Below are 26,190 nucleotides of genomic sequence, written 5' to 3'. Positions count from 1 at the left end.
CTTATCTGTATCATCTTCCTTTCAGTTCTAATATAATCAATGAGTGACGGTAAAGATGGATTTTGATCTCTCCACTCACTTTACCTATAACCAAAACTAGCTAGAATAATTTCGTCAGGTTAGTTGCTGATCACACTGAACGCTTCTCCATACGCTAATTTTGAGTCTGTTCATCTTTTGTTTGTCAGTAAAGCTTTTAATTCGTTAAAATCGGAGATGAAAACCTCTTTACTTCCGTAGGAAGTTCGTGGTATTGCTACTGAACCATCAAGAGTCTGTCGCATGCCACACAATCTTTCTCAGTAAATACATGTCCAAGACACATTGTAGCTTTCAGACTATTCCCGTCAACAATTATAGTCGATTCACATGTAAAAAATTTTAGACTATCTTTCCCTTTTTTTCGTCATTAGCACCAATCACCAGTTTAGTGGAAAATTTAAGTTTATGAATTTTAAACTTTTAAGACACTAGTCGCAAATGCTTCTCATCTACTTTATCCTCAAGAAATTTTGAAATACTCTCCTTTCTGTTACATTCGCCGACACAGTTCTCATTGGTGTTAACTTTTCTTTCCTGCTGATACTATTTTTGTGATGAATCACCATCTAGATCCTAGGTCTGCAAATAGTGGAATTGCACCTCTCCTTATCGTTGTGTATGAAGACGTACACAACACAAATTCTTTTGCGGTGAGGAATTCCCCAGATTACAAGGCTGTAAGACATTAGTGAATGAAAATATAAAAATAAAGTCAGTTTTTTAGGGAATTTACTAGTTTGAACCTGGGACCTGTTGCTGGTAAGGAGACGCCAGACCACACATTACATGTAGAGCTCAGAAGAGTTCAGTGAGACTAGCGATGATATAACCAAATACTTAATGATTTCAGCGTCAGCTCCACTGCACTTCCTGTAAAAGAATCTTAATACTATCTAAATTTAGTGGAAGGGGTTCAAGGCTTTCCTATTTTTAGTTAGCTGGTAAAATAACGTCGAAAAAGCAGTTAAGTTTACCACTGGAAATTTTATTCTACTCACAAAACATTGTTTATAAATTGCACTATTGATAAAAGGATATATTTTAATAAAGGATGATAAAAACCAACTGTGTTCAACAAAAATGTGAACGAATATTCCCTGAATGGGTTTCCAAGTTCTACAATGGATTGAAGGATGACCTACGCCATATCACATCTATAATGTAGGTTAAAATTAAATTTCACAAAAGAGAAAACTATCAAAATGGTCTACAGTGACCCTTAATTATCTTTAATCACTTATCTAACTTGTCGTAAATTACAGTGGCTGATGTGGCTTCTCAATAATTATATAACAGAAAAATCATCGCTTTTCAGATTTTAACTTACGTAGCAAATGTGAATACCATGAGCTTCAATTGACGATCGACACTAGTATACGTAAAAAGGGGATGTAACAGATGAGACTTCTGCAGTTCTGAGTGAAGCCTTATGCGCTCAAAAATGTAGCATCGCGTGCGTTCATTACCTTGTCGGTGTTCGTCAGGGGGCGGCGGCCGGCGCAGCTCCATCCAGCTCGCTGTTTCCGAAGCAACTCTTCTCTAACTTCTCCTTACTACAATTTACTGAAGTTGGTTACAAAAAAACTATCTGGCTGTGTTTTCATCTGACCAATCAGGGTCTCAATGTTAACCTTAAGCTCCGCCTACAAAAATTCTGTGTATCCAATGAGAAACGTTATACTTTTCGTGGTGGGGCAATGTTTTTAAAGTTTGCAACTTAACAGAGACGCGAAAAAGTCTCAGGCTAAAACTTGCAGCTGGTGTGGCCCTTTTAGTGTTATCGTAAGATCTATACTGTACTTCTGGAGGGTTCTATCTTTTAACATGGGCTGGGGGGTGGTCCTGGAGGTTAGCTGGCGACGTGGGTGTCCGTCCCTTATTGTAGGGCCTTCTGGCTTAACACGGTTCTGCTCTCGGCTTCTGTTCTCGTTTCTCTCCACGGAACTGCGTCTGTCTCATGGTGGGAAGGTATGACATGCAATTAGGCATTCTTGTGTTAGTCTGTGGTATTCCATTTGCTCACTCGTTACTCGTATTACTTTGGTTAATTTAATGTCACGATTTATTCGGAGCTATGTGAAATACTACTGGATTTGCTTATCATGTCAGGGTTTTGATGGAAGGTGTTGGATTTGCCTGACACATTGCAAGAGAGAAACAAATTTGACCGTCCATTCTGTTGCAGATGGCCTCGCTGTTGCGGCAGCTGCTGCTGGTGGCCTCGTTGCTGTCTGCGGTACATGGGGCGCGCATCCTCCACGTTGTTCCGATCCCGGCGTGGAGCCACTGGCACATCTTCCGGACGCTCATGTGGGAGCTGGCGGACAGGGGCCATCACGTCACCATCATCACGCCGCTCGCCGAGAAGGAGCCTCACCGCAACTGGACTATGGTGCCTGTCGCGGCCAACCTAGACATCATGCCCAGTAAGTGGTTCACACGTCCAAGCAACTGGTATTCCATTTACTACTTCTTATTGTCACACGAAGCAGTAGCCCTTTCATTGCGGTCTATCTTCTACTTAGTAAGTCAATGCTTCTCCTACCTGTGAAGGGGGGGGGGGGAGGGGGGGCTGTTACCTGCTTCCCAATAACTGAACAAGCCCATGACCCGTCTCAAATGCAATGGAAATGCTTTTATTATCTCACCACAGCTACCTTAGGACTATATGTTCACTGCATTTCCGCGAAAGCCGGTAGCTGTGGCCGAGCGGTTCTAGGCGCTTCAGTCTGGAACTGCGCTGTTGCTACGGTCACAAGTTCGAATACTGCCTCGGGCATGGATGTGTGTGATGTCCTTAGGTTGGTTAGGTTTAAGTATTTCTAAGTTCTAGGAGACTGATGACCTCAGATGCTAAGTCCCATAGTGCTCAGATCCATTCCTGCGAAATTTTGATAACTGCGAGCACTGCAGCAAAACCTGTGTGTGTTTCGCTACATCAGAAATGCAGCAATGTAACTTCCTTGCAGCCACGGTCTGACTGCAATCAGAACTGAACTATCTGTTGATCTGAACTTCCATCCATCCTAATGGCTATCACAAGGACTGGCGAACCACTCTGCTCTATTCCCCAAGTCGGTAAGCAACGGCGACATTTGTCCAACAATATCTTTAAGTTAATTGCTCATTGGTAACAAGTATTTTGACTCTTCCATAAATGATAATGCGAAGAGTTAGATATAGTTACAATAGTAACCATTGTTTGCAGGATCATATCTTAATATGACTGCTTATTTCTTTTACGTGTTTGTTGGCTTTAACTATCAGTTAATATTTTCTTTGCATCTTAAAACCTAAAGCGAGTTATAAGCACACTGTGTAACAGACGCATTAATTAATATAATATGAAAAAAGCGCTAATTCCGAATAGGATATGGCAACCAAAAGATAAATACACTACTGGCCATTAAAATTGCTACACCACGAAGATGACGTGCTACAGACGCGAAATTTAACCGACAGGAAGAAGATGCTGTGATATGCAAATGACTAGCTTTCAGAGAATTCACACAAGGTTGGCGCCGGTGGCGACACCTACAACGTGCTGACATGAGGAAAGTTTCCAACAGATTACTCATACACAAAAATCAGTTGACCGGCATTGCCTGGTGAAACGTTGTGTAAGGCGGAGAAATGCGTACCATCACGTTTCCGACTTTGATAAAAGTCTGATTGTAGCCTATCGCGATTGCGGTTTATCGTATCGCGACATTGCTGGTCACTTTACTCGAGATCCAATGACTGTTAGCAGAATATGGAATCGGTGGGTTCAGGAGGGTAATACGGAACGCCGTGCTGGATCCTAACGGCCTTGTATCACTAGCAGTAGAGATGACAGGCATCTTATGCGCATGGCTGTAAGGATCGTGCAGCCACGTCTCGATCCCTGAGTCAACAGATGGGGACGTTTGCAAAACAACAACCATCTGCACGAACAGTTCCACGACGTTTGCAGCAGCATAGACTATCAGCTCGGAGACCATGGCTGCGGTTACCCTTGACGCTGCATCACAGACAGGAGCGCCTGCGATGGCGTACTCCACGACGAACCTGGGTGCACGAATGGCAAAACGTCATTTTTTCAGATAAATCCAGGTTCTGTTTACAGCATCATGATGGTAGCATCCGTGTTTGACGACATCGCGGTGAACGCACATTGGAAGCATGTATTCGTCATCGAAATACTGGCGTGTCAACCGGCGTGATGGTATGAGGTGCCATTGGTAACACGTCTCGGTCACCTCTTGTACGCATTGATGGCACTTTGAACAGTGGACGTTACATTTCAGATGTGTTACGACCCGTGGCTCTACCCTTCATTCGATCCCTGCGAAACCCTACATTTCAGCAGGATAATGCACGACCGCATGTGGCAGGTCCTGTAGGGGTTTCTCTGGATACAGAAAATGTTTGACTGCTGCCCTGGCCAGCACATTCTCCAGATCTCTCACCAACTGAAAATGTCTGGTCAATGGTGGCCGAGCAACTGGCTCGTCACAATACGCCAGTCACTACTCTTGATGAACTGTGGTATCGTGTTGAAGCTGCATGGGCAGCTGTACCTGTACACGCCATCCAAGCTCTGTTTGACTCAATGCCCAGGCGTATCAAGGCCGTTATTACGGCCAGAGGTGGTTGTTCTGGGTACTGATTTCTCAGGATCTATGCACCCAAATTGCGCGAAAATGTAATCACGTGTCAGTTCTAGTATAATATATTTGTCCAACGAGTACCCCTTTATCATCTGCATTTCTTCTTGGTGTAGCAATTTTAATGGCCAGTAGCGTAAAAAATATCGAGTGATCCCTGACAGGATAGATTTCACAGATCTTCTATGACTGTTTAATTATGTTTGTCATTTCTTATATGGACTCACAGGCTGAATGAAGTGCACTGCAAATTTTTTCGTCACAATAAAGACTGCAGTAGTCACTGCTACTTTAAATTGGCTGCGACAGTAGCCAGCGATGCTAATCAAAATAACCCCAACCATTTGAAGCTTTGTAAGAGTCTTTGTAGAGAAAGAATAATTTACTTGAAATATAAGAGACGATCACAACTTTTCCTTTAGAGGGTGCTGCTGTAGCACACACGCATGGTTCCTATGCGATTATATAATTACCTACATGTGGGCAAGAGGGCAGTTGTGGTGTTTGTAACGTTCCGATGAGCGTGCGGTAAATCCGGCAAAATGCATCCAGACATGACCAACGTGCTGTTATTCTTTTCTTGGCTGCCGAAGAACAAACAGCGGTTGACAGAATGTAGAATATGTGCGGGGCAGCATGTCTGTCGAAAACCACTGTTGTGGAATGGTGCGCGAAGTTCCGCGCTCATAGCAGTTCGACACAAGACGCCAGTTAATCTGGGAGGCCAGGATCATCATTATGGATAACACCAAGCGTTTGGTTGATGATGCGATTAGGGCGGAATTCAACGTCGAGGATGCATCAGTATCATCCATCGTGTCCTCGTACCAACAAGTTCAAGAGCCAGCATTCAGCTGGAAAGTTGATGCTCATTTTGCTCTTTGATTAGCAGTGTCCATTGCTTATTGATTTCAAGGAGTCTGGTGTGTCCGTCACTAGGGACCAGTACTGCACAATGCTGGAGAAAGTACGATTTGCAAGTAAGGTGAAACATTTGGGAAAACTGCGACTAGGGGTTCTGCTGCTTCATGGTATGACAAATGTTGTAACGCAAAGGTTAAGCCAACTCGAGTGCGAGGAACTCGAGCATCCGCCTCATAGTCCTAATCTCTCCCCACAAGATCATCACGCCTTCAGTCTAAAAAAAAAAAAAAAAAAAAAAAAAAAAAAAAAAAAAAAAAAAAAAAAAAAAAAAAAAAAAAAAAAAAGGCCCTAAAGGGTCGACAATAGCTGTCGTACGAGGATATGCGGCACGCACTTAAGGACTTCTTCACTCATCAGGACACGCTGTTTTACCAAACGGGGATCTTCAACTTGATGTGTCAGTGAGATAATTACCTAAATGCTCACAGCGATTTTACCTGATTGGATACGAATTCTGAAAGGAAACTTCTTGATCGCCTGTTATATCAAGTATTCGCACAGTTGAACTCATGAGAAATTGATTTGAATATAGTGTTGGAGAGAAACCATTGCTGCCGAATCGGGGAATGAAATAGAATGGAATTTCGTCCCTCGTGGTATTAGCCATTAGCGTGACAGGATGAGTAATCCAAGTGATAACAAAAAGTGTGACTGCAGTGAGTCGTGTGCCCCTGACGTATGAGACATTCCACCTCCGAGGATGTGTAGGCACCAGCTTTTCATGTGCCACAGTATCACGGGTGTTCCATAACTGGATTCTGGACACAGTCCCTGCTGTGGATAATACGTTTCATTGGACGGGTCGGTATCGACTGTTATTGATTGCAACAGCGGATGATGGGCCACTAGTGAAGCCCAGATTAAATGATGGGCAACCACAACCACTGACCATGCTCTTCTAACTTATTTTAACAGGCGTTCCACACTGCACCACAGCGTCCACTACCGACCCCCAACGCTCATAGGGAGTATCTCTGCAGATGCGTGACTGACTAGAGAAATATTTGACTAACAAAACCCATTACGGCCGATGTCCCATGCAAAAGAATGTGAAATCGGAAGTAAGACCCCTAATGATTTCAGCATACGTACATTGTCAGATAGGATCAGCAGCTCTATGAGACTGTTCGTTGTCGACGCTGTTGTGTACAGTAAATTATCATCGTTTCACGATAGTAGGGATTTGCATAAAGATTTGAACAAAATTTCCACTTTGTGTGATAAATGGCCGCTTTAAAACTTCCTGGCAGATTAAAACTGTGTTCCGGACCGAGACTCGAACACGGGACCTTTGCCTTTCGCGGGCAAGTGCTCTACCAACTGACCTACCCAAGCACGACTCCCGCTCCGTCCTCACAGCCTTAATTCCGCCAGTACCTCGTCGAGTGGACAGGGCGTGAGCCGTGCTTGGGTAACTCAGTTAGTAGAGCACTTGCCCGCGAAAGGCAAAGGTCCCGTGTTCGAGTCTCGGTCCTGCACACAGTTTTAATCTTCCAGGAAGTTTCGTATTAGCGCACAATCCGCTGTAGAGTGCAAATTTCATTTTAGAATGGCAGCTTTCTTTAGATATGGATGAATGAAAGGCAGTTCTTATTGTCCAGAGAAATAACCCTAAAATAATTGGCCAATTACAAGATAAGTTGTGAACATCTTAAGCAAGTCACATCGTACATTCATGGGTAATAGTAAGAAGTAATACAGAATTAGATTTGCCAGATCTAAAAATAGAAAAACCGGATTTGGCGTTTTATTTAGCCCGACATTTTGCATTAAAAGCCGGACTACCTACACTGCGTTTGTGAAAAGTGCAACACCGAGAAGGAATTACTCAAATGGCGCCACACTTGGTGGAAGTGGTGCCGGATGTGCAAGAAATATGTGATACGTTTTGCAGCGAGATGGGGTACACGTAGGCCGAGCAGAGCCCTCTCATGTCGGTCCAACAAGATCGGTGTTGCGCCCAGTGCAGTCGGTGCAGACAAGGTGGAAACAATACAGTGAGTGCCAGTATGCCACGTCCACGTCAAAGGGAGCCACAACGGCATGTGAGAGAGTTCGAACGGGGCAGAGTGATCGGGAAACAGGGTTGTCATAGCGTGACATTTCGGCTCACACAGGGCATGCTGCTACGACAGTGATGAGTGTGTGGAAGCAGTGGATAGAGGAAGGTCGTTGACAGCGACGAGTGGGAACTGGACCACGGAACAAGACCACAGCACGGGATGAGAGTCATCTTGACCGTACGGCCATTACGGACCGTACAGCGACATCCAAAGTGTTGGCACTGCAGCAGGTGTGAACTTGTCTGCACCGACGGTTGGTCACAGTCTGCTGCAGGTTGGACTGATTGCACACATGCCATTACGTCGCCTTCCATTGTCCAGAAACCAGAAACTCCTCCGACTGCAATTGGCACGTGAACACCGTCACTGGGGTGCTGAGTGGCAACATGTAATCTTTTCGGACGAGTCCCGCCTCAACGTGTCCTACAGTGATGGCCGCATAAGTGTTCGGCGGTACCGTGGTGAGCGTGTACTAGAGGGCTGCATTGTGGAGCGCCATAGCGGGCCAACACCAGGTGTGATGGTCTGGGGCACCACTGGTGACAACAACCGATCTCGCCTCGTACGTATTGAGGGTACTTCGAACAGCAACCGGTACCTAACGGAGGTTGTGGAGCCTGAGGTACTCCCCCTGATTCAAGCATCTCCACTGGCCACATTTCAACAGGACAATGCCCAGCCACATATTGCGAGGAATGTACAAGCCGCTTTCGAAGAGCGACGGTACCATTGCTTCCTTGGCCTGAACGTTCGTCAGACATGTCGCCCATCAGACATGTCTGGGATATGTTGGTCGGCACCTGGTGCGTCACGGTCCTCCAGTAACTGGTGTCACGGATTTGTGGGCTCGGATACAAACTGCGTGGGGGGAAACCCCTCAGGAACGTATTCAGAACCTTATTTATTCAATGCCACGGCGTATAGTAGCTCTAATTGCAGTGCATGGCGACCATACGACACACTAAATAGTAGGGCTCAAAGGACATGTACAGATTTGAATAGGTAACCATTTATTACATGTCATGTACTGTACAAATAACGCCACAAATTCTGGAAATTGGAAAACTGAGATGTAAACAATTGGAGGGTAAATTTGAAATCTAATTACAAAGAATATTAATTACAGAGGAAGACATAAAAATAAATAACAAATGAAAATACATCGCTTGGTAATAACTTTTAAGCTGTTTCTCAAGATAGTGAGCTCTAAGGTTACTGGATTTTTTGATTCTAATTTTGTTAATTAGAAGCGCTGATTCTTCGTATTAACATCTCTGCAGACTCTAGTTATTTATTTCTAAGGACTTATTACTTCAATTTCTCCATTAGTTACTTAATTTAGTATATGTACATAATTTTATCAATGACAACAATACACCGATAATTACGACAACGCGGGTCCTTCCAGAACATTCCACACGCCTTCACAATGAATATAAAGTTTTTCTATCTAATACGACAGAATGATATAGACACACATGCAAGGCCTTAGGAAGCACTGATTTGTCTGATAACTATCCGGATGCATATAAAACAAAAGGTGGTATCGGACATTTCATATGTCCTGGGGAGGCTGTACCGTTATACTGCTACCATTGTGGGGTTTTCAACACGTTTTCTTTTCATGGCCTACGGGCCACAGATCTTAGGGCTGCAATCAATTGGCAGTATGTGACGAATCGAATTCAAGGGCCAATTCGTGAATTCGACTGCCGTTCCCCTAGTCTTCTTCACGAAATGCGGAGATTCCTACATTTTCAGCAAAGTGTATTGTGTTGCACAAATATTCCCGCTCCCCCGATGATGCCGCGAAAATTGATGAAACTGTCGTCGTTTCCTCTGTAAAAATTTTTCGATTTCGATATGAAGTGTTTGCGAGGTCCCGTCCCAATATCAGAGAGAAGGCTTCAACATTGTTTACACCGTGTAACATTTCACCATGTACTCATTCTATTAGATCTCGCTGATTTTCGTGTCTTCGACCGGCCAGTCTGCCTCTTCCTGCCGATGTTGGCCGGATCAAATCTAAATTGTGACGAATACGTGAATTTTATAAGTTTTCTAGGAGTCGACATTTTATCATTAACACGCATTACAACTAGATCTTTGCTTTTTCGAAGAGTACAAAAATCCCTCTCCCAGTTGAAATGGCCGCACCATTAATATCACGGAAAACGGTATGCTTTCACGTGTCTTCCTATTCTCCCGATGAAAGTCACTTCACCGTGGTATAGGGTCACTCAAAATCTGATCCCAACCAACGAACGCCTCCATTGCATTGGTCTCATTCCGACTGGTCTATGCGATGCATGTCATCAACCTGATATGTTTCCCCAAAGGCTTCTCTCTTGTGGACGAGAACGCTGCCACTGGATCCGCCGCCGACTGATCTTCCTTTCCAAACCGACTAAAGCTGCCTTCTCGGTTGAACTTCTTCAGAGTCCAGACTTCTCCGTTTACCCTCGGACGAAGACTAATTCGATCGTATGGTTTCTCAGACACTATGCCCACTATGTAGTCGAGTGTGATAACGATACTAACCCCCCCCCCCCCCCCCCGTTTTTCGCCAATATACGATGAACGCTCACTGGAAGTAGGAGAGGCTCCCATGTTTTCGCGCTTTATTTGAAAATCGTCAAGGAATTGGATAGCTTTTTTTCTTATTTTTCTGAAGCCTTCCTAAAGAAAAGTTTCAATTCTTTTGAATCCCAAAATTGTGAAATTTGTGTCTATCAACAACTAAATAAAGAAAATGTAAAAAGAATACGAAAATAAACAACGAAATAAAAAACCCAACCTAGTACCATTTCCATGTGTGGAACCAGCACAGCGATAGACGCAGGGAAGTGGGGAGGGGGGGGAAGGGGGGGGAAAGGGGGGAAAGGGGTTAGATATTTTCTCCGCTAGAGTACTCGGTTTTCTCAGTCCTTGCGTTCTTATGGTCATAAACGACGTTTCACAGTTGGGATGGCTGTATGGGCGTGTCCCAAAAACCAATAAAAAGTACTTTCTTTCTAGACAAAATATCCGCAATTTCTACTTCTTGTTCCCATTTTGCATCGTAAGTCAACCTCGTCCACTAAACGTGTTGTAATTTGCTGTTAAATTCATATCTCAAGGGTTTTAAGCTGTCTCTGGAAATCATGTACGTGAAATGTATTCGTAGCTGCGAATATGGGCAACCATCTGCTGTTAGAGTATAACGGAATGAGCACAATGAAAATTTGTGCCCGACCGGGATTCCAATCTAGATTTCCCGCTCGTCACCATTAGGCTATCCGAGCACGGCTGACGGACAGACTTAAACTTCCGCGTGTTTACAACCTGCACTCGCACATCCATTATGTATATTCTCGACAACTACGGGGAGTTCAAAAAGTCTCTCCGCAGTGCCGTATGATTGTTAGCCGCGCGTGCCGTATGCCGCAGTGAATGTACCGACATGAAACTCAGTGAAATACAAGTTATTAATTTATTGAATATTAATTTTTACTTACAAATTTCCACATTAAAAGTTTATAGTTTCCCCAATGTTGTTGAATACACAATTCAATTCGTCTAATCATGTTTACAAACAACAGCTGTAACATTTCTTCTGCAACAGAAGCAGTGAAAGTGGATATTGCAGTTTTCAATTCATCGATGGATTTTGCACGGTTTTTATAGACAGTTGCTTTCGCTGCACCCCAGAAGAAACAGCCAGGTTGTGTTAGGTCAGGCGATCGTGGAGGCCAAAGTCCCTGTGAAGTTATGCGATCACCAAAAACATAAACAACCAGTGTCATTGAAACGCGACCTGTATGCGCGGCTGCACCATCTTGTTGAAAATAACCGTTCAGTATTTCACTTAACAGAAGTTCTCCTATGAATGGGTACAGAATATCACTGCGGTATCGTTGTGCATTTATTGTTTCTTTGAAAAATATGGGACCTACAATCCGACGTCTAAAAAATGGCAATCCAAACTCCTATTTTCACAGAACGAAGTGGTTCCTCATGAATACACAATGGATTTGCAGTACTTCCACATACGAGAATATTGCGAGTTCATGTACCCGGATAAATGAAACCACGCCTCATCAGTGAAAAACGTTTCATTAAGAATATCACTTCCATTTTGTTGATAGAAATTTTTGAACCATTCACAATAAAGCAGCCTCTTGCCATGATCAGTATTTTTCAGTTCTTGCACGACTGTCACCTTGTATGGGAAAAGTTCTTATTTTTTTCCTTCCAGCTGTGTGGGCGGTTCCGACTCTTCCTGGGCGAGTTTTCTTACTCACTTGTGCGGACTCGTGGACATTTTATCGGAAATATCGAGTAGTTTATCCTCAGACAAAACGATAGGACGACCACTTCTTGGTGCATCAGTACTTCGAAATTTGTTAATCAAATCTCGCTCAATATCGCGATGTGGGAGTGTTGTCTCCGGGAAAACTGGATTAAATGTTTGAGTAACTGAAACTGTGTATTTACCGCCAGCTTTGAACACTTGTTCGACTAAAAACACACGTCCTTCAATGGTTAGCATTTTAACAGTGACAAAAACGAAACAAACGAACAAAGGAACTAAAACGTTCACGGCAACAAGTAACGAACACACCAACGATACTACTGACGCTGGCTGAGATAAACGAAACAGAAGAATGTTGGGAAAATCCACTTGAAGGGAAGTAACCCGGGGAGGCAAACAATCATACGGCATGAGCGGCCAACATTCATACTGCACTGCGGAGAGATTTCCTGAACACCCCTACTACGCTATGTTCCTTTGGACATGCATGCGTGTTCTGGGTGGTAGGCACACCAGCCCCCATCGTTAACCCAGTGGGCTGATTCGATTTTGGACGAGCGCGCTTCCCTGTGTTCTGGAAGACGCTCAGCTAATCGGACGAGTTTTCTTTTTTTACTTTTGTTGTAGTAAGTTTCACTGTTTCATTATACAGGGTGAAAAGTATTTAAACCGACAAACTCTTGGAGGTTGTAGGGGACATCAAAACAAATATTTTTCCCTGATGCCATTTTTTCCTATGAGGAGTATTTAAACCGGTAGAGGAAGATTTCTCTGGCGGCAAATTAATTAAATCAACAAATACTTTTCCCTTTTTTATGACCAAGAGACAACACATTAACACAACCCAATTCAATTACAGTAGATTTTCAAAAATGCCTCCATTGACACGTAAACAAAGGTGACACCGTCGGATCATGTTCTGTCTGACACGAGCAAAAATCACAGGAGTATCCTGAATTGTTCCTGCTGTTGCTACTATCCGGGCAACCAGGTCCTTTTCTGATGCAACAGGAGTTGCGTAAACAAGGTTGCGTATCTCTCCCCACACAATAAAGTCCAGAGGGGACATATCTGGGATCGAGCAGGCCATGGTACAGGACCACCTCTGCAAATCCACGTTTCTGGGAGCCGTCGGTCCAGGAATCGACGCACACGACGACTGAAATGTGCCGGCGGCCCGTCATGTTGGAACCACATGTGTTGTCTTGTAGGGAGCGGGACGACTTCCAGCAATTCTGGCAATGCTCTGGGGAGAAAAATGTAATAGTGCCTGCCATTTAATGGCCTAGGTAGCAGAAACGGCTGAATTAAACAGTCCACAACAACACTGACCCACACATTAACGAAGAACCGCACTTGATGAGCGCTAGTTACTGTGGCCTGTGGGTTATCCTCACTCCAAACATGCGAATTGTGCATGTTGAAGAGTCCATCACGCCCGAACTTTGCTTCATCGGTAAACAACACATAATGGAAATGTGGGATGCATTTCGCACTGTTCCAGGTACCACTGCGAAAACTGTGCTCTGGGTGGATAATCAACTGGCTCCAGGTTGTGGACACGCTGTAAGTGAAATGGACGTTACAATTGCTCTCGAAGGGCTGTTCTTACATTCGTCTGATTTGTCCCCATGTTACATGCAATTGCAAAAGTGCTGATTGAAGGATTCCACTCCACATGCTGCAAGACAGCTTCCTCATATTACAGCGTTCTTAAAGTGCGACGGCGTTCCTGTCCAGGTACTCTGCTAAATCACCCTGTCTCACGCAGACGTTGGTACACAGCAGCAAAGGTCGTATGATGCGGGATACGGCGATTAGGATATAGTTGTTGACAAACCCTCTGTGCAGCTCGTCCGTTGTGGTGCTCTACGTAGTACTCACCAACCATATCAGTGTACTCGCTCCAGATGTATAGCTCCATTAGTAAACAGAGACAATACACTTCTACACTAATGGACAGCAGTTTCCTATAACTGAAGAGGGTAATACGCCCTCTAACAACTAAAGATCGTAACACGGCCTCTAACAACTGAAGAGCGTAATACGGTTCAAATGGTTCAAATGGCTCTGAGCACTATGGGACTTAACATCTGTGGTCATCAGTCCCCTAGACTTAGAACTACTTAAACCTAAGTACATCACACACATCCATGCCTGAGGCAGGATCCGAACCTGGAACCGTAGCGGTAGCGCGGTTCCGGACTGAAGCGCCTAGAACCGCTTGGCCACCGCGGCCGGCCGTAATACGGCCTCCACTGGTTTAAATAATCCCCATAGGAAAATATTTGTTTTGATGTCCCCTGCAACCTCCCAGAGTTTGTCGGTTTAAATACTTTTCACCCTGTATCTGTCCCATTTATTTCCGTGTGTTACAGTTTCTGTGAATTGTTATTGTCTTTATTCCGTTTGAGCTAGTATGTACCCATTTGTAGAGTTGAAATTTTGATACTTAATGCATTGTTCGCTTTAGGTGTCGGGGTGGACATCTTTGACTACGGCAAGGACAAAATCGACATAATGAGCAGACTGTTCCGCTACGGAGAACGCGCCTGCGAGCGGCTGATGGAGGAGGAGGCAGTACAACGGCTGCTCAAGTCGAAGACCGAGCGCTTCGACCTACTGATCAACGAGCTGTTCTTCAACGACTGCTTCCTGGTGCTGGCCCACAAGTTCCAGGTGCCCATCGTGGGGCTGTGCCCCTTCGAGGGCGCGCCTTGGATGGACGACATGGTGGGCAACCCGACACCGCTGGCCTACCTGCCCAACATCTTCCTGGACTACGGCCGGCTGGACTCTCTGCTGGACCGCGCTGGCAACGCCGCCTTCAGCCTGCTGACCAAGCTGTACCGGCGCTACGTCTACCTGCCCAGGGTGGACGCCATTGTGCGACGCCATGTTCCGGACGCTCCCAGCATCGCCCAGCTGGAGCAGACCACGGCGCTCGTGCTGCTCAACTCGCACGTCGCCTTCAACGTGCCGAGGCCGATGGTCCCCGGAGTCGTCACTTACGGAGGAATGCAGCTGAAGCCTCCCAAGAAACTACCACAGGTAATTCTCCTTCCACAGCTCAAATGCAGCCAACGATTTTCTCTGACAACAATTCTCTGTCAACAATTACCGTCCCATCTCCCTTCTAACAGCTTTATCAAAATTTTTTGAGAAGGTAATGTATTCAAGAGTAGCTTCACATATCTGTAAAAATGAAGTACTAACAAAATGTCAGTTTGGTTTCCAGAAAAGTTTTTCAACAGAAAATGCCATATATGCTTTCACCAATCAAATTTTGAATGATCTGAATAAACGAACACCGCCCATTGGGATTTTTTTGTGATCTCTCAAAGGCTTTTGATTGTGTAAATGATGAAATTTTGCTAGACAAGCTCAAATATTGTGGCATGAGTGGGACAGTGTACAAATGGTTTAATTCATACCTAACTGGAAGAGTGCAAAAAGTTGAAATAAGCAGTTCTCATAATATGCAAAGATCAGCACATTCCTCAAACTGGGGAACTATCAAGAATGGGGTTCCACAAGGGTCGGTCTTGGGTCCTTTGTTGTTCTTAATATATATTAATGACTTGCCATTCTATATACATGAAGAGGCGAGGTTAGTTCTCTTTGCTGATGATACAAGTATAGTAATCACACCTGACAAACAAGAATTAACTGATGAAATTGTCAATAATGTCTTTCAGAAAATTACTAAGTGCTTCCTTGTAAACGGACTCTGGCTGAATTTTGATAAGACACAGTACATACAGTTCCATACAGTAAATGGTATGACTCCATTAATAAATATAGACCTTAATCAGAAGCATATAGCTAAGGTAGAATATTCCAAATTTTTCGGTGTGTCCATTGATGAGAGATTAAATTGGAAGAAACACATTGGTGATCTGCTGAAACGTTTGAGTTCAGCTACTTGTGCCATAAGGGTCATTGCAAATTTTGGCGATAAACATCTTAGCAAATTAGTTTACTACGCCTATTTTCACTCATTGCTTGCATATGGCATCATATTTTGGGGTAATTCATCACTGAGGAATAAAGTATTTATTGCACATAAGCGTGTAATCAGAATAATAGCTGGAGTCCACCCAAGATCATCCTGCAGACATTTATTTAAGGATCTAGGGATATTCACAGTAGCTTCTCAGTATGTATACTCTCTTATGAAATTTGTTATTAACAAGCAAACCCAATTCAAAAGTAATAGTGTGCATAACTACAATACTAGGAGAAAGAGTGATCTTCACTATTCAAGATTAAATCTAACTTTGGCACAGAAAGGGGTGAATTATACTGCCACTAAAGTCTTTGGTCACTTAACAAATAGTATAAAAGGTCTGACAGATAACTAACAAGTATTTAAGAAGAAATTAAAAGAATTTCTGAATGACAACTACTCCTACTCCATAGAGGAATTTTTAAATATAAATTAAGAAAAAAAGAAAAAACAAAAAACAATAAATTATTTAAAAAATAAAAAAATAAGAAATAAAAAAGTTTTTATTAACTTAATTATGTTGTTAAATTAACTTAATTATGTCATGTACTGGAAAATTTGACTCGTTCCACATCATTACGAAATATCGTATTCATGGTCCATGGAACTAGTATTAATCTAATCTGCTTTTCTTCAGTTGAAACTTCAGGGCTGAGAGGCCGTGGCCGATGTATAAAATTTTCATCTGACGTTTCGTCTCCATCTGCGGGAGACATCTTCTGAGGTCGTCTGGCTACTGCCACTGAGGCTCCAGGTACTCTCGCATTTATAGAGCGCATAGAGGGCACCACCATTCGTCACGTGATGCCGACGGTATGCCAATCTTTGGAAAGCGTCGTCATTCTCGATTAAGAGTAATCGATTGTCATTCTGCTGGCGCAACGTCGACATCCATATTTTGTCCAACTTTAAAACTTCCTCTTTTCTATTAAAATTGTTATGTTTGTGAATTTCTATTGCTTCTCTATACATGATAATGGGATGCTCGTGCTAGAACGCTTGTCTCATTAAATTTAATTTCGTGATTCCCATCTCGAAAAACATGCTCAGCTACGGCCGATTTTTTCGATGTGTCCTAAGTGACAGTTTCTTTTATGTTCGGCTAAGCGGGTGTTTACACTTCTTTTCGTTGTTCCAATATACAGGGTGTTACAAAAAGGTACGGCCAAACCTTCAGGAAACATTCCTCACACACAAATAAAGAAAAGATGTTATGTGGACAAGTGTCCGGAAACGCTTAATTTCCATGTTAGAGACCATTTTAGTTTCGTCAGTATGTACTGTACTTCCTCGATTCACCGCCATGCTATCATAAGGGACACTCTACCTGTGCTGCTAAAACATGTGCCTTTACAAGTACGACACAACATATGGTTCATGCACGACGGAGCTCCTGCACATTTCAGTCGAAGTGTTCGTACGCTTCTCAACAACAGATTCGGTGACCGATGTATTGGTAGAGGCGGACCAATTCCATGGCCTCCACGCTCTCCTGACCTCAACCCTCTTGACTTTCATTTATGAGGGCATTTGAAAGCTTTTGTCTACGCAACCCCGGTACCAAATGTAGAGACTCTTCGTGCTCGTATTGAGGACGGCTGTGATACAATACGCCATTCTCCACGGCTGCATCAGCGCATCAGGGATTCCATGCGACGGAGGGTGGATGCATGTATCCTCGCTAACGGAGGACATTTTCAACATTTCCTGTAAGAAAGTGTTTGAAGTCACGCTGGTACGTTCTGTTGCTGTGTGTTTCCACTCCATGATTAATGTGATTTGAAGAGAAGTAATAAAATCAGCTCTAACACGGAAAGTAAGCGTTTCCGGACACATGTCCACATAACATATTTTCTTTCTTTGTGTGTGGGGAATGTTTCCTGAAAGTTTGGCCGTACCTTTTTGTAACACCCTGTACACTTGTCCACAACTGCATGGAATTTTGTACACCCCAGGTGTTGCTAGGGGATGTCGGGCGTCTTTTGCAGTCCTTAAATATTCCTTAATCTTCTTGGTGGGTCTGAAGATTGTTTTGATCCCATACTTGGCCAGCACTTTCCCGATACGGTCCGTGACCTTATTAATGAACGGTAGGAAAACTTTTCCAGTAGGTGACCGTTGTTGCTCTGGACTTCTGGCTTCTTTTCTTTTTTGATGGAGGGCTCGATCAATTTCCTTGATTTATATCCGTTTTTCATGAAGGCTGACCGTAGGTGATTCAGTTCATCTTGTAGGTAAGCCGGCTTGCAGATTTTGTTGGCTCTGTCTACCAGGATGCCTAGGATGATGGTTAGATTCCTTGTGGAGGTATCGATCCGTGTGAGAGTTCTTTCTATATACCTTGTAGCCCAGCGTCCCATCCACCTGTTTAATTACCGACACATCCAGGAAATTGATGCGACCGTTTCTCTCTTTCTCCATCGTAAACTGTACCTTCGGGTTAATGCCGTTCAGGTGCACCAAGAAGACATCCAACTCTTCTTCACCATGAATCCACACTACAAATGTGTCATCAACATAGCGGTACCATTTAGCAGTCTTTTCACTGGCATTCTGCAGCGCTCGCTGTTCGAAGATCTCCGTAAATAAATTGGCAACAGCTGGGCTGAGAGGGCTTCCCATCGCCACCCCGTCGATCTGTTCGTAAAACTCGTTGTTATACTGGAAATAAGTTGTCGTCAGGCAGTGTTTAAATAAAGCCACTATGTCAGTGGTAAAAATATCTGCTATACATGAAATAGCTTCGTTTACAGGCACCATGGTAATCAATGACACTACATCGAAGCTCACATGAATATCACTTGGGCTGACGGTAATCTCCCTCAGTTTTTCAATGAAATGCGCCGAGTTTTTAATGTAACTGACCGCTCTGCCTATCTGTGGCTGCAGCAAGCAGGCGAGATATCTGGCCACCTCTTGTGTTGGAGATCCTACGGCACTCACAATCGGTCTCAACGGGACCTGTGGTTTATGTACCTTTGGGAGTCCATAAAGTCTGGGTGCATAAGCTTCCGTTTTGCAGAGTTGTTTTTTATCATCCGAAGAAAGAGAAGATTGTTTCACCAGTTGATTGGTATTTCTCAAAATTTTGGTTGTAGGATCCTTCTGAAGCTTTTTGTACATAGTGGGATCCAAAAGGTCACTAATCTTCTTGTGATAATCTTCGGTGTTCATCAAAACCGTAGCATTTCCTTTATCAGTTGCAAGTACAATAATGCTCTTATTCGCATTGATCTCCCTCAGTGCCCTCCTTTCCGCCTGAGACAGATTGCTGTTAGGTGGTTTCGCTTGGCGTAATATTCTGGCTGTTTCAGTCCTGATTTCATCCGCGGATGGGAGTGAAAATACACTCCTGGAAATTGAAATAAGAACACCGTGAATTCATTGTCCCAGGAAGGGGAAACTTTATTGACACATTCCTGGGGTCAGATACATCACATGATCACACTGACAGAACCACAGGCACATAGACACAGGCAACAGAGCATGCACAATGTCGGCACTAGTACAGTGTATATCCACCTTTCGCAGCAATGCAGGCTGCTATTCTCCCATGAAGACGATCGTAGAGATGCTGGATGTAGTCCTGTGGAACGGCTTGCCATGCCATTTCCACCTGGCGCCTCAGTTGGACCAGCGTTCGTGCTGGACGTGCAGACCGCGTGAGACGACGCTTCATCCAGTCCCAAACATGCTCAATGGGGGACAGATCCGGAGATCTTGCTGGCCAGGGTAGTTGACTTACACCTTCTAGAGCACGTTGGGTGGCACGGGATACATGCGGACGTGCATTGTCCTGTTGGAACAGCAAGTTCCCTTGCCGGTCTAGGAATGGTAGAACGATGGGTTCGATGACGGTTTGGATGTACCGTGCACTATTCAGTGTCCCCTCGACGATCACCAGTGGTGTACGGCCAGTGTAGGAGATCGCTCCCCACACCATGATGCCGGGTGTTGGCCCTGTGTGCCTCGGTCGTATGCAGTCCTGATTGTGGCGCTCACCTGCACGGCGCCAAACACGCATACGACCATCATTGGCAGCAAGGCAGAAGCGACTCTCATCGCTGAAGACGACACGTCTCCATTCGTCCCTCCATTCACGCCTGTCGCGACACCACTGGAGGCGGGCTGCACGATGTTGGGGCGTGAGCGGAAGACGGCCTAACGGTGTGCGGGACCGTAGCCCAGCTTCATGGAGACGGTTGAGAATGGTCCTCGCCGATACCCCAGGAGCAACAGTGTCTCTAATTTGCTGGGAAGTGGCGGTGCGGTCCCCTACGGCACTGCGTAGGATCCTACGGTCTTGGCGCGCATCCGTGCGTCGCTGCGGTCCGGTCCCAGGTCGACGGGCACGTGCACCTTCCGCCGACCACTGGCGACAACATCGATGTACTGTGGAGACCTCACGCCCCACGTGTTGAGCAATTCGGCGGTACGTCCACCCGGCCTCCCGCATGCCCACTATACGCCCTCGCTCAAAGTCCGTCAACTGCACATACGGTTCACGTCCACGCTGTCGCAGCATGCTACCAGTGTTAAAGACTGCGATGGAGCTCCGTATGCCACGGCAAACTGGCTGTCACTGACGGCGGCGGTGCACAAATGCTGCGCAGCTAGCGCCATTCGACGGCCAACACCGCGGTTCCTGGTGTGTCCGCTGTGCCGTGCGTGTGATCATTGCTTGTACAGCCCTCTCGCAGTGTCCGGAGCAAGTATGGTGGGTCTGACACACCGGTGTCAATGTGTTCTTTTTTCCATTTCCAGGAGTGTAATTACAATGACATATGGAGAACAGACAATAACAAACAAGGACGACAACGACTGGTAAAACAAGGCGAAATCGTAATCCTAAACAGAGGTCCACAATCAAAGGGTGGCCAAGTCCAACAACTAGGTTTGAAGGCAAGGTGGACTGAAGACATACAGGCACGACCGAAAACGGCTGTCAAAGTCTACAGCGGCGACAATTTACGTATAATAGACGGTTAGTTGCTGGTTACATGTGAGAGGCATGGTGCCCCTTGCAGTATCCTGATCATGGCGTTGCGTATACATGCTGCGCTGCACTGTTGAGCTGACTGTCGATAGTAATAGTAAGCGCTGGATGCAGTTCATACTCATTTCTCTTTAACGTCGTCGTCGTCGTTGTAGTCTTCATCTCTAGTTCTGGTCTAATGGAGTCTCGCTACTAGTCTCTTCAATTCTCTGTTAACTATGGAAACATATATCCAGTTTAAACTGCTTACTACATCCAAGCTTTGGTATCTTTCTACCTCCCACACTTCTGTTACCCAATTGACGATTGCTAGATGCCTAAGGATGTGTACTGTCAAACGAACCGTTCATTTAGTGAAGCTGTGTCATCAATTCATTCGTTACCTTATATACATACGTAATCTTCCATTTTCTTCTATAGCTACAAATTTCAAAAGTTTCTACTCCCATCCTGTCTGCGCTATTCATCGTCCACGTTTCATTTCCACACATGATGGTGGTGATAAGTTCCTATTGGACCAAACTGCTCACGTCATCGATCCCTAGGCTTACGCACTGCTCAATCTAACTTAAACTAACTTTAGCCGCGCGGCTACGCCTCGCAGCTTTCCGTGAATAACTACACCCCTGGCAAGTACAGCAAGAGCAGGCACGACGACTACCCGAAGGTTTGACGATGTTTTTAGCTAAGTTTCAGCTAAATTCCAAAATCATGGTGTGTACAGTCCGACTATTCTCCTGCCTGGCTGAATTTTTTCATTCTCGTTGCACAAAAGATCAATAACCCGAAAAACACCTAAGTTCCCATAATGCCCAAGGGGGTTGAGGCAAAACGACCACATAGCGAAAACGGATTAAATAAACTGAGAAAACAAGTTGTAACTTTGAAAAAGCATATTCAGAGAAAAAATTACTTCTTTACAATACAAATTACCCCGCTTAGAGTAAAAAATTAATTACATAATATTATATTACATAATGAAATAATAAGCATCATGTTTTTAAGGAAAAAATCATTCTTACTACCGAGAAAAAGTACTGATTCAAAACATTTTAGGCACAGTTCTCGCACCCAGACTCACTTTCGTGCTCACTAATAGCCGCCAACTCTTTGTGGGTCCACACTGCACATTCTTCGCACTTGATCTCAATGTCAGTGTTGGAAGCCTTTTCCAGAAACCAGTGATCCATCCCTTCACAGCTATTTTTGTCACAGTTCGGATACTGACTATCGCAATACTTAGCTGTCAGGCCGAAAAATCTTCTCTCCGACAAAAGGAGATGATAGTAAATTTCCTTTTCTTGTGTTGAGGAAAAAATGGACTGAAATCCTGCAAATATCTTAATATTGTCAGTAGAACGTAGCGTTCCCTTCAAAAGTGTTCTCTTCAACGTATCCCTTCGAACTGCTGGCCGAAGTGGCCGTGCGGTTAAAGGCGCTGCAGTCTGGAACCGCAAGACCGCTACGGTCGCAGGTTCGAATCCTGCCTCGGGCATGGCTGTTTGTGATGTCCTTAAGTTAGTTAGGTTTAACTAGTTCTAAGTTCTAGGGGACTAATGACCTCAGCAGTTGAGTCCCATAGTGCTCAGAGCCAGCCCTTCGAACTGTTTTGAAAGCCATGCCGCCTCTTCGTGCCACATGGATTTTATGATTGACTATCTACTTTGCACTAATACTCTGGTGTTCAAAACATCAGAACGAAAGTAATTGCCGCATGTGTGTCATTGTAAAGTAACGCAGCTCTATTAAAGTTGGACCATACACAGAAAGAACTGCTACAGTATGGTACAAAAGGTAACTGAAAGAAATACGCGATGAGACGAACAGAAATGACACTTATATTCAAAGACATGTTGGTCCCCTGCCTTTAAAATACGACGATCCTGGCAAGCGTGTGCGCTACGTGAACGCTCAGAGCCTCGTCTACAGGTGTGGAAATGTTCACGTGACCACTGATACTAGCATCGTGGAATAACCGGCACAGCACGTCTAACTAACGTGGCAGTTCTACGGAAGGACCATCTCACCACTCAGAAGGCCACATTTTGACCCCTTTCAAACTCGCTCAGTTGGCTGTAGGAAGCACGAGTGCCTCTCCTTGGCGTGTTTACCTGCTTCGATCTAACGTTTGCACCGCACTGAGCATCCTGGTTGTGAGCGTGTAGACACAGATGGCACTCCGGTAGCCATGCCATTACGCTACCTCTTGGATGAAGACGTTAAAATCATTAACAGTAAATCTAATATACCCCAGGTGGCATATGTCAATCACAATCGACGCGGTGTCTCCAGGAGCACTAATTTCTTTCCGGAAATTTGGTATTAAATTATACTCTCATAATTTTTTTTTCCTTTATTGAATTTCAATTCCCCCCGAAGGGGGCGGGCTGGCAGCAGCTTAGTATGCCGCTCTTCAGCCTACAGACTTTGTAAGAAAGATGAAGAGAATAAATAATAAAAACAGGCGATAAAATCGGAGACTTAAAGAGTAACATGGCGAAAAGAAATCGTGGAACTTAAAACAAAGAACAGAGGGATGATGACGCTAAGAAAATACATACAAAGCAGACAGGTAAAACAATAGACAGACATTAAATAAACACGGCGACAGTCTGCTTTCTGTTCGCAAAAGACATGAAATTCACACCCAGCGACAGCATGGTTTCTGTTCGCAACACGAGAAAGACGAACAACACTGAACAGTCACTGGAACACTGCACTAAAAAGTTGGCAAATGTGACATACCACAGCCGAGAGCAGGTGGGGGGAAACTGGACAGATGATGGGAAAATAAAAAAGGGGGGAGCCAGGATAGGAGCTGATGGAGGATGAGGACCCATAAGAGGGGTGGGGGGCAGACGCGACAGGGAGTGGGGTAGGCAAAGGAGGGGAATACAAAAGGACTCGGGGGGGGGGGGGGGGGGAAGAAGGGAGGTAGGGAGAGGTTTAGTGGGGAGAAAACAGGACGGAAGGGGGGAAGAGGGAGCCCAGGGAAAGGACAGAGGAAAGGAGGGGGAGTGAGGATCAGAGTTGATAGGAGGGATAAATGGAGGGGGAGTTGATGGAAGCCACCTTGGGAAAGGAGATGTAGGGTGTAGAGATGGAGGGTAGGGGGGACACAACGGTGAAGACGTGGCAGGGGGCGGGGATGGGAGAGGAGAGGAGCAACCAGGGGGTGAGGGGGTTCAAGATGGCGGGAGGTGTAGAGGAGGCGGATATGTTCGAAGAATAGGAGCAGATGGGGGAAAGGAATGAGATCATAGAGGATCCGCGTGGGGGACGGGAGGCGTATACAGAAGGCGAGGCAGAGTGCATGACGCTCAAGGATCTGGAGGGACTTATAGAATTTGGGGGGGGGGGGGGGGCAGATATCCAGGCAGGACTGGCATAACAGAGGATGGGACGGATTAAGGATTTGTAGGTGTGGAGGATGGTAGAGGGGTGCAACCCCCACGTCCGACCAGAGAGGAGTTTGAGGAGTCGGAGGCGGTTGTGGGCTTTGGATTGGATGGAGCGGAGATGAGGGATCCAGGTGAGGTGACGGTCAATGGTGAGGCCAAGGTAGGTGAGGGTGGGGGTGAGGCGGACAGGACGGGGGCAGACAGTAAGGGAGAAATCCAGGAGCCGGATGGAGAGAGTGGTACGACCTACGATGATTGCCTGGGCCTTGGAAGGGTTGAGTTTCAGGAGCCACTGGTTACACCATGCAGCAAAAAGGTCAAGGTGATTCTGGAGAAGGTGTTGAGACCGTTGGAGGGTAGGAGTGAGGGCGAGGAATGTGGTGTCATCAGCATATTGCAAGACGTGTACTGGAGGGGGGGGGGGTTGGGGCATATCTGCCATGTACAGGAGGTATAGGAGAGGGGAGAGGACAGAGCCCTGGGGCACACCTGCAGAGGGGTAGAAGGTGTGGGAATTGGCATTATGGATGGTAACATAGGAGGGGCGGTGGGAGAGGAAGGAGTCCACCAGACGGATGTAGTTGATAGGAAGGGCGTGGGTTTGGAGTTTAAACAGGAGACCGGGGTGCCAGACGTGGCTGTAGGCCTTTTCGAGGTCAAGGGAGACAAAAATGGCGGAGTGACGGGAGTTAAGCTGGAGGGAGAGGAGATGAGTGAGGTGGAGGAGTTGGTCATCAGCAGAGAAGGAAGGTTGAAAGCCACATTGGGTGTTTGGGAGGAGGTGGTTTTGGCGGAGGTGGTGATGGATGCGCCAGGAAAGGATGGATTCCAAGAGCTTGCTGAACACCGATGTGAGACAGATAGGACGATAGGAAGAGGCATCAGATGGAGGCTTGTTGGGTTTGGAGAACATCAGGATACGGGAGGTTTTCCACAGGTCGGGATAGAAGCCAGTGGCAAGGATGACATTGTAGAGGGTGGCAAGGATTGAAAGGAAGGAGGGAGGGCAGTGTTTGAGGTGGCGGTAGGTAACGCAGTCGTGACCGGGAGCAGTGTTCCGTTTAGTGCAGAGTGTGAGGCTGATGTCCTGTGTAGTGATGGGAGTGTTAAGTTCAGATGGTGGTGTGTGGCCCAAGTACTGGAAGCTAGGAGCAAGGGGAGGAACAGAGGTATTTGTACGGTCCATGAAATCAGGGAAGAGGGAATAATCGAAGTGGGGATCATCTGGGATGGAAAAAACATCAGAGAGGTGGGAGGCAAAGTGGTTGGCCTTACTGAGGTTGTCAGGAAAGGGACAGTCATTAAGGAGGAGAAGGTACTGGGGGGTGGGGCGGTTCCCAGTAAGGCGGTGGAAAGCAGACAAATACTTGGAAGAGTTTATGTGGAGCGTGGTGTTGAGTTGTGTACATGTCTGGCGCCAGGCACGGCGGTTCTTCGAAGTAAGCAGGTTGCGGATGTGTCGTTGTAATACTCTCATACTCTTATTAATGTTAAATACGTATAAATACATTGACCTTAGGCAACATAACAACTTTATTAATCTACTATCAGTCAGAAACGTTCATTAGTTTTTCCTTACAGCTACGTACTAATTTCAGGGAAGGTACATGCCTCGGCTGTACAGGGTGGTTCATTGATAGTGACCGGGCCAAATATCTCACGAAATAAGCATCAAACGAAAAAACTACAAAGAACGAAACTCGTCTAGCTTGAAGGGGGAAAACAGATGGCGCTATGGTTGGCCCGCTAGATGGCGCTGCCATAGGTCAAACGGATATCAACTGCGTTTTTTAAAATAGGAACTCCCATTTT

At 45.3% G+C, this 26,190-nt stretch overlaps 1 protein-coding gene across 1 annotated transcript in view; it reads left to right on the top strand.

Annotated features, from left to right (window-relative positions):
- LOC126418597 (UDP-glycosyltransferase UGT5-like) overlaps positions 1-26,190 on the top strand; it is a 129,378-nt gene that overhangs the window by 47,569 nt on the left and 55,619 nt on the right. Inside the window, exons 2-3 of the mRNA XM_050085430.1 lie at positions 2,228-2,468; positions 14,446-15,023. Of these exons, the coding sequence (XP_049941387.1) occupies positions 2,228-2,468; positions 14,446-15,023 (819 nt within the window). The remainder of the gene's footprint in view (positions 1-2,227; positions 2,469-14,445; positions 15,024-26,190) is intronic.

Source organism: Schistocerca serialis, chromosome 9 (assembly GCF_023864345.2).
Source record: "Schistocerca serialis cubense isolate TAMUIC-IGC-003099 chromosome 9, iqSchSeri2.2, whole genome shotgun sequence".
Lineage (NCBI taxonomy): Eukaryota > Metazoa > Arthropoda > Insecta > Orthoptera > Acrididae > Schistocerca > Schistocerca serialis.
This window is presented reverse-complemented; position numbering and strand designations above follow the sequence as displayed.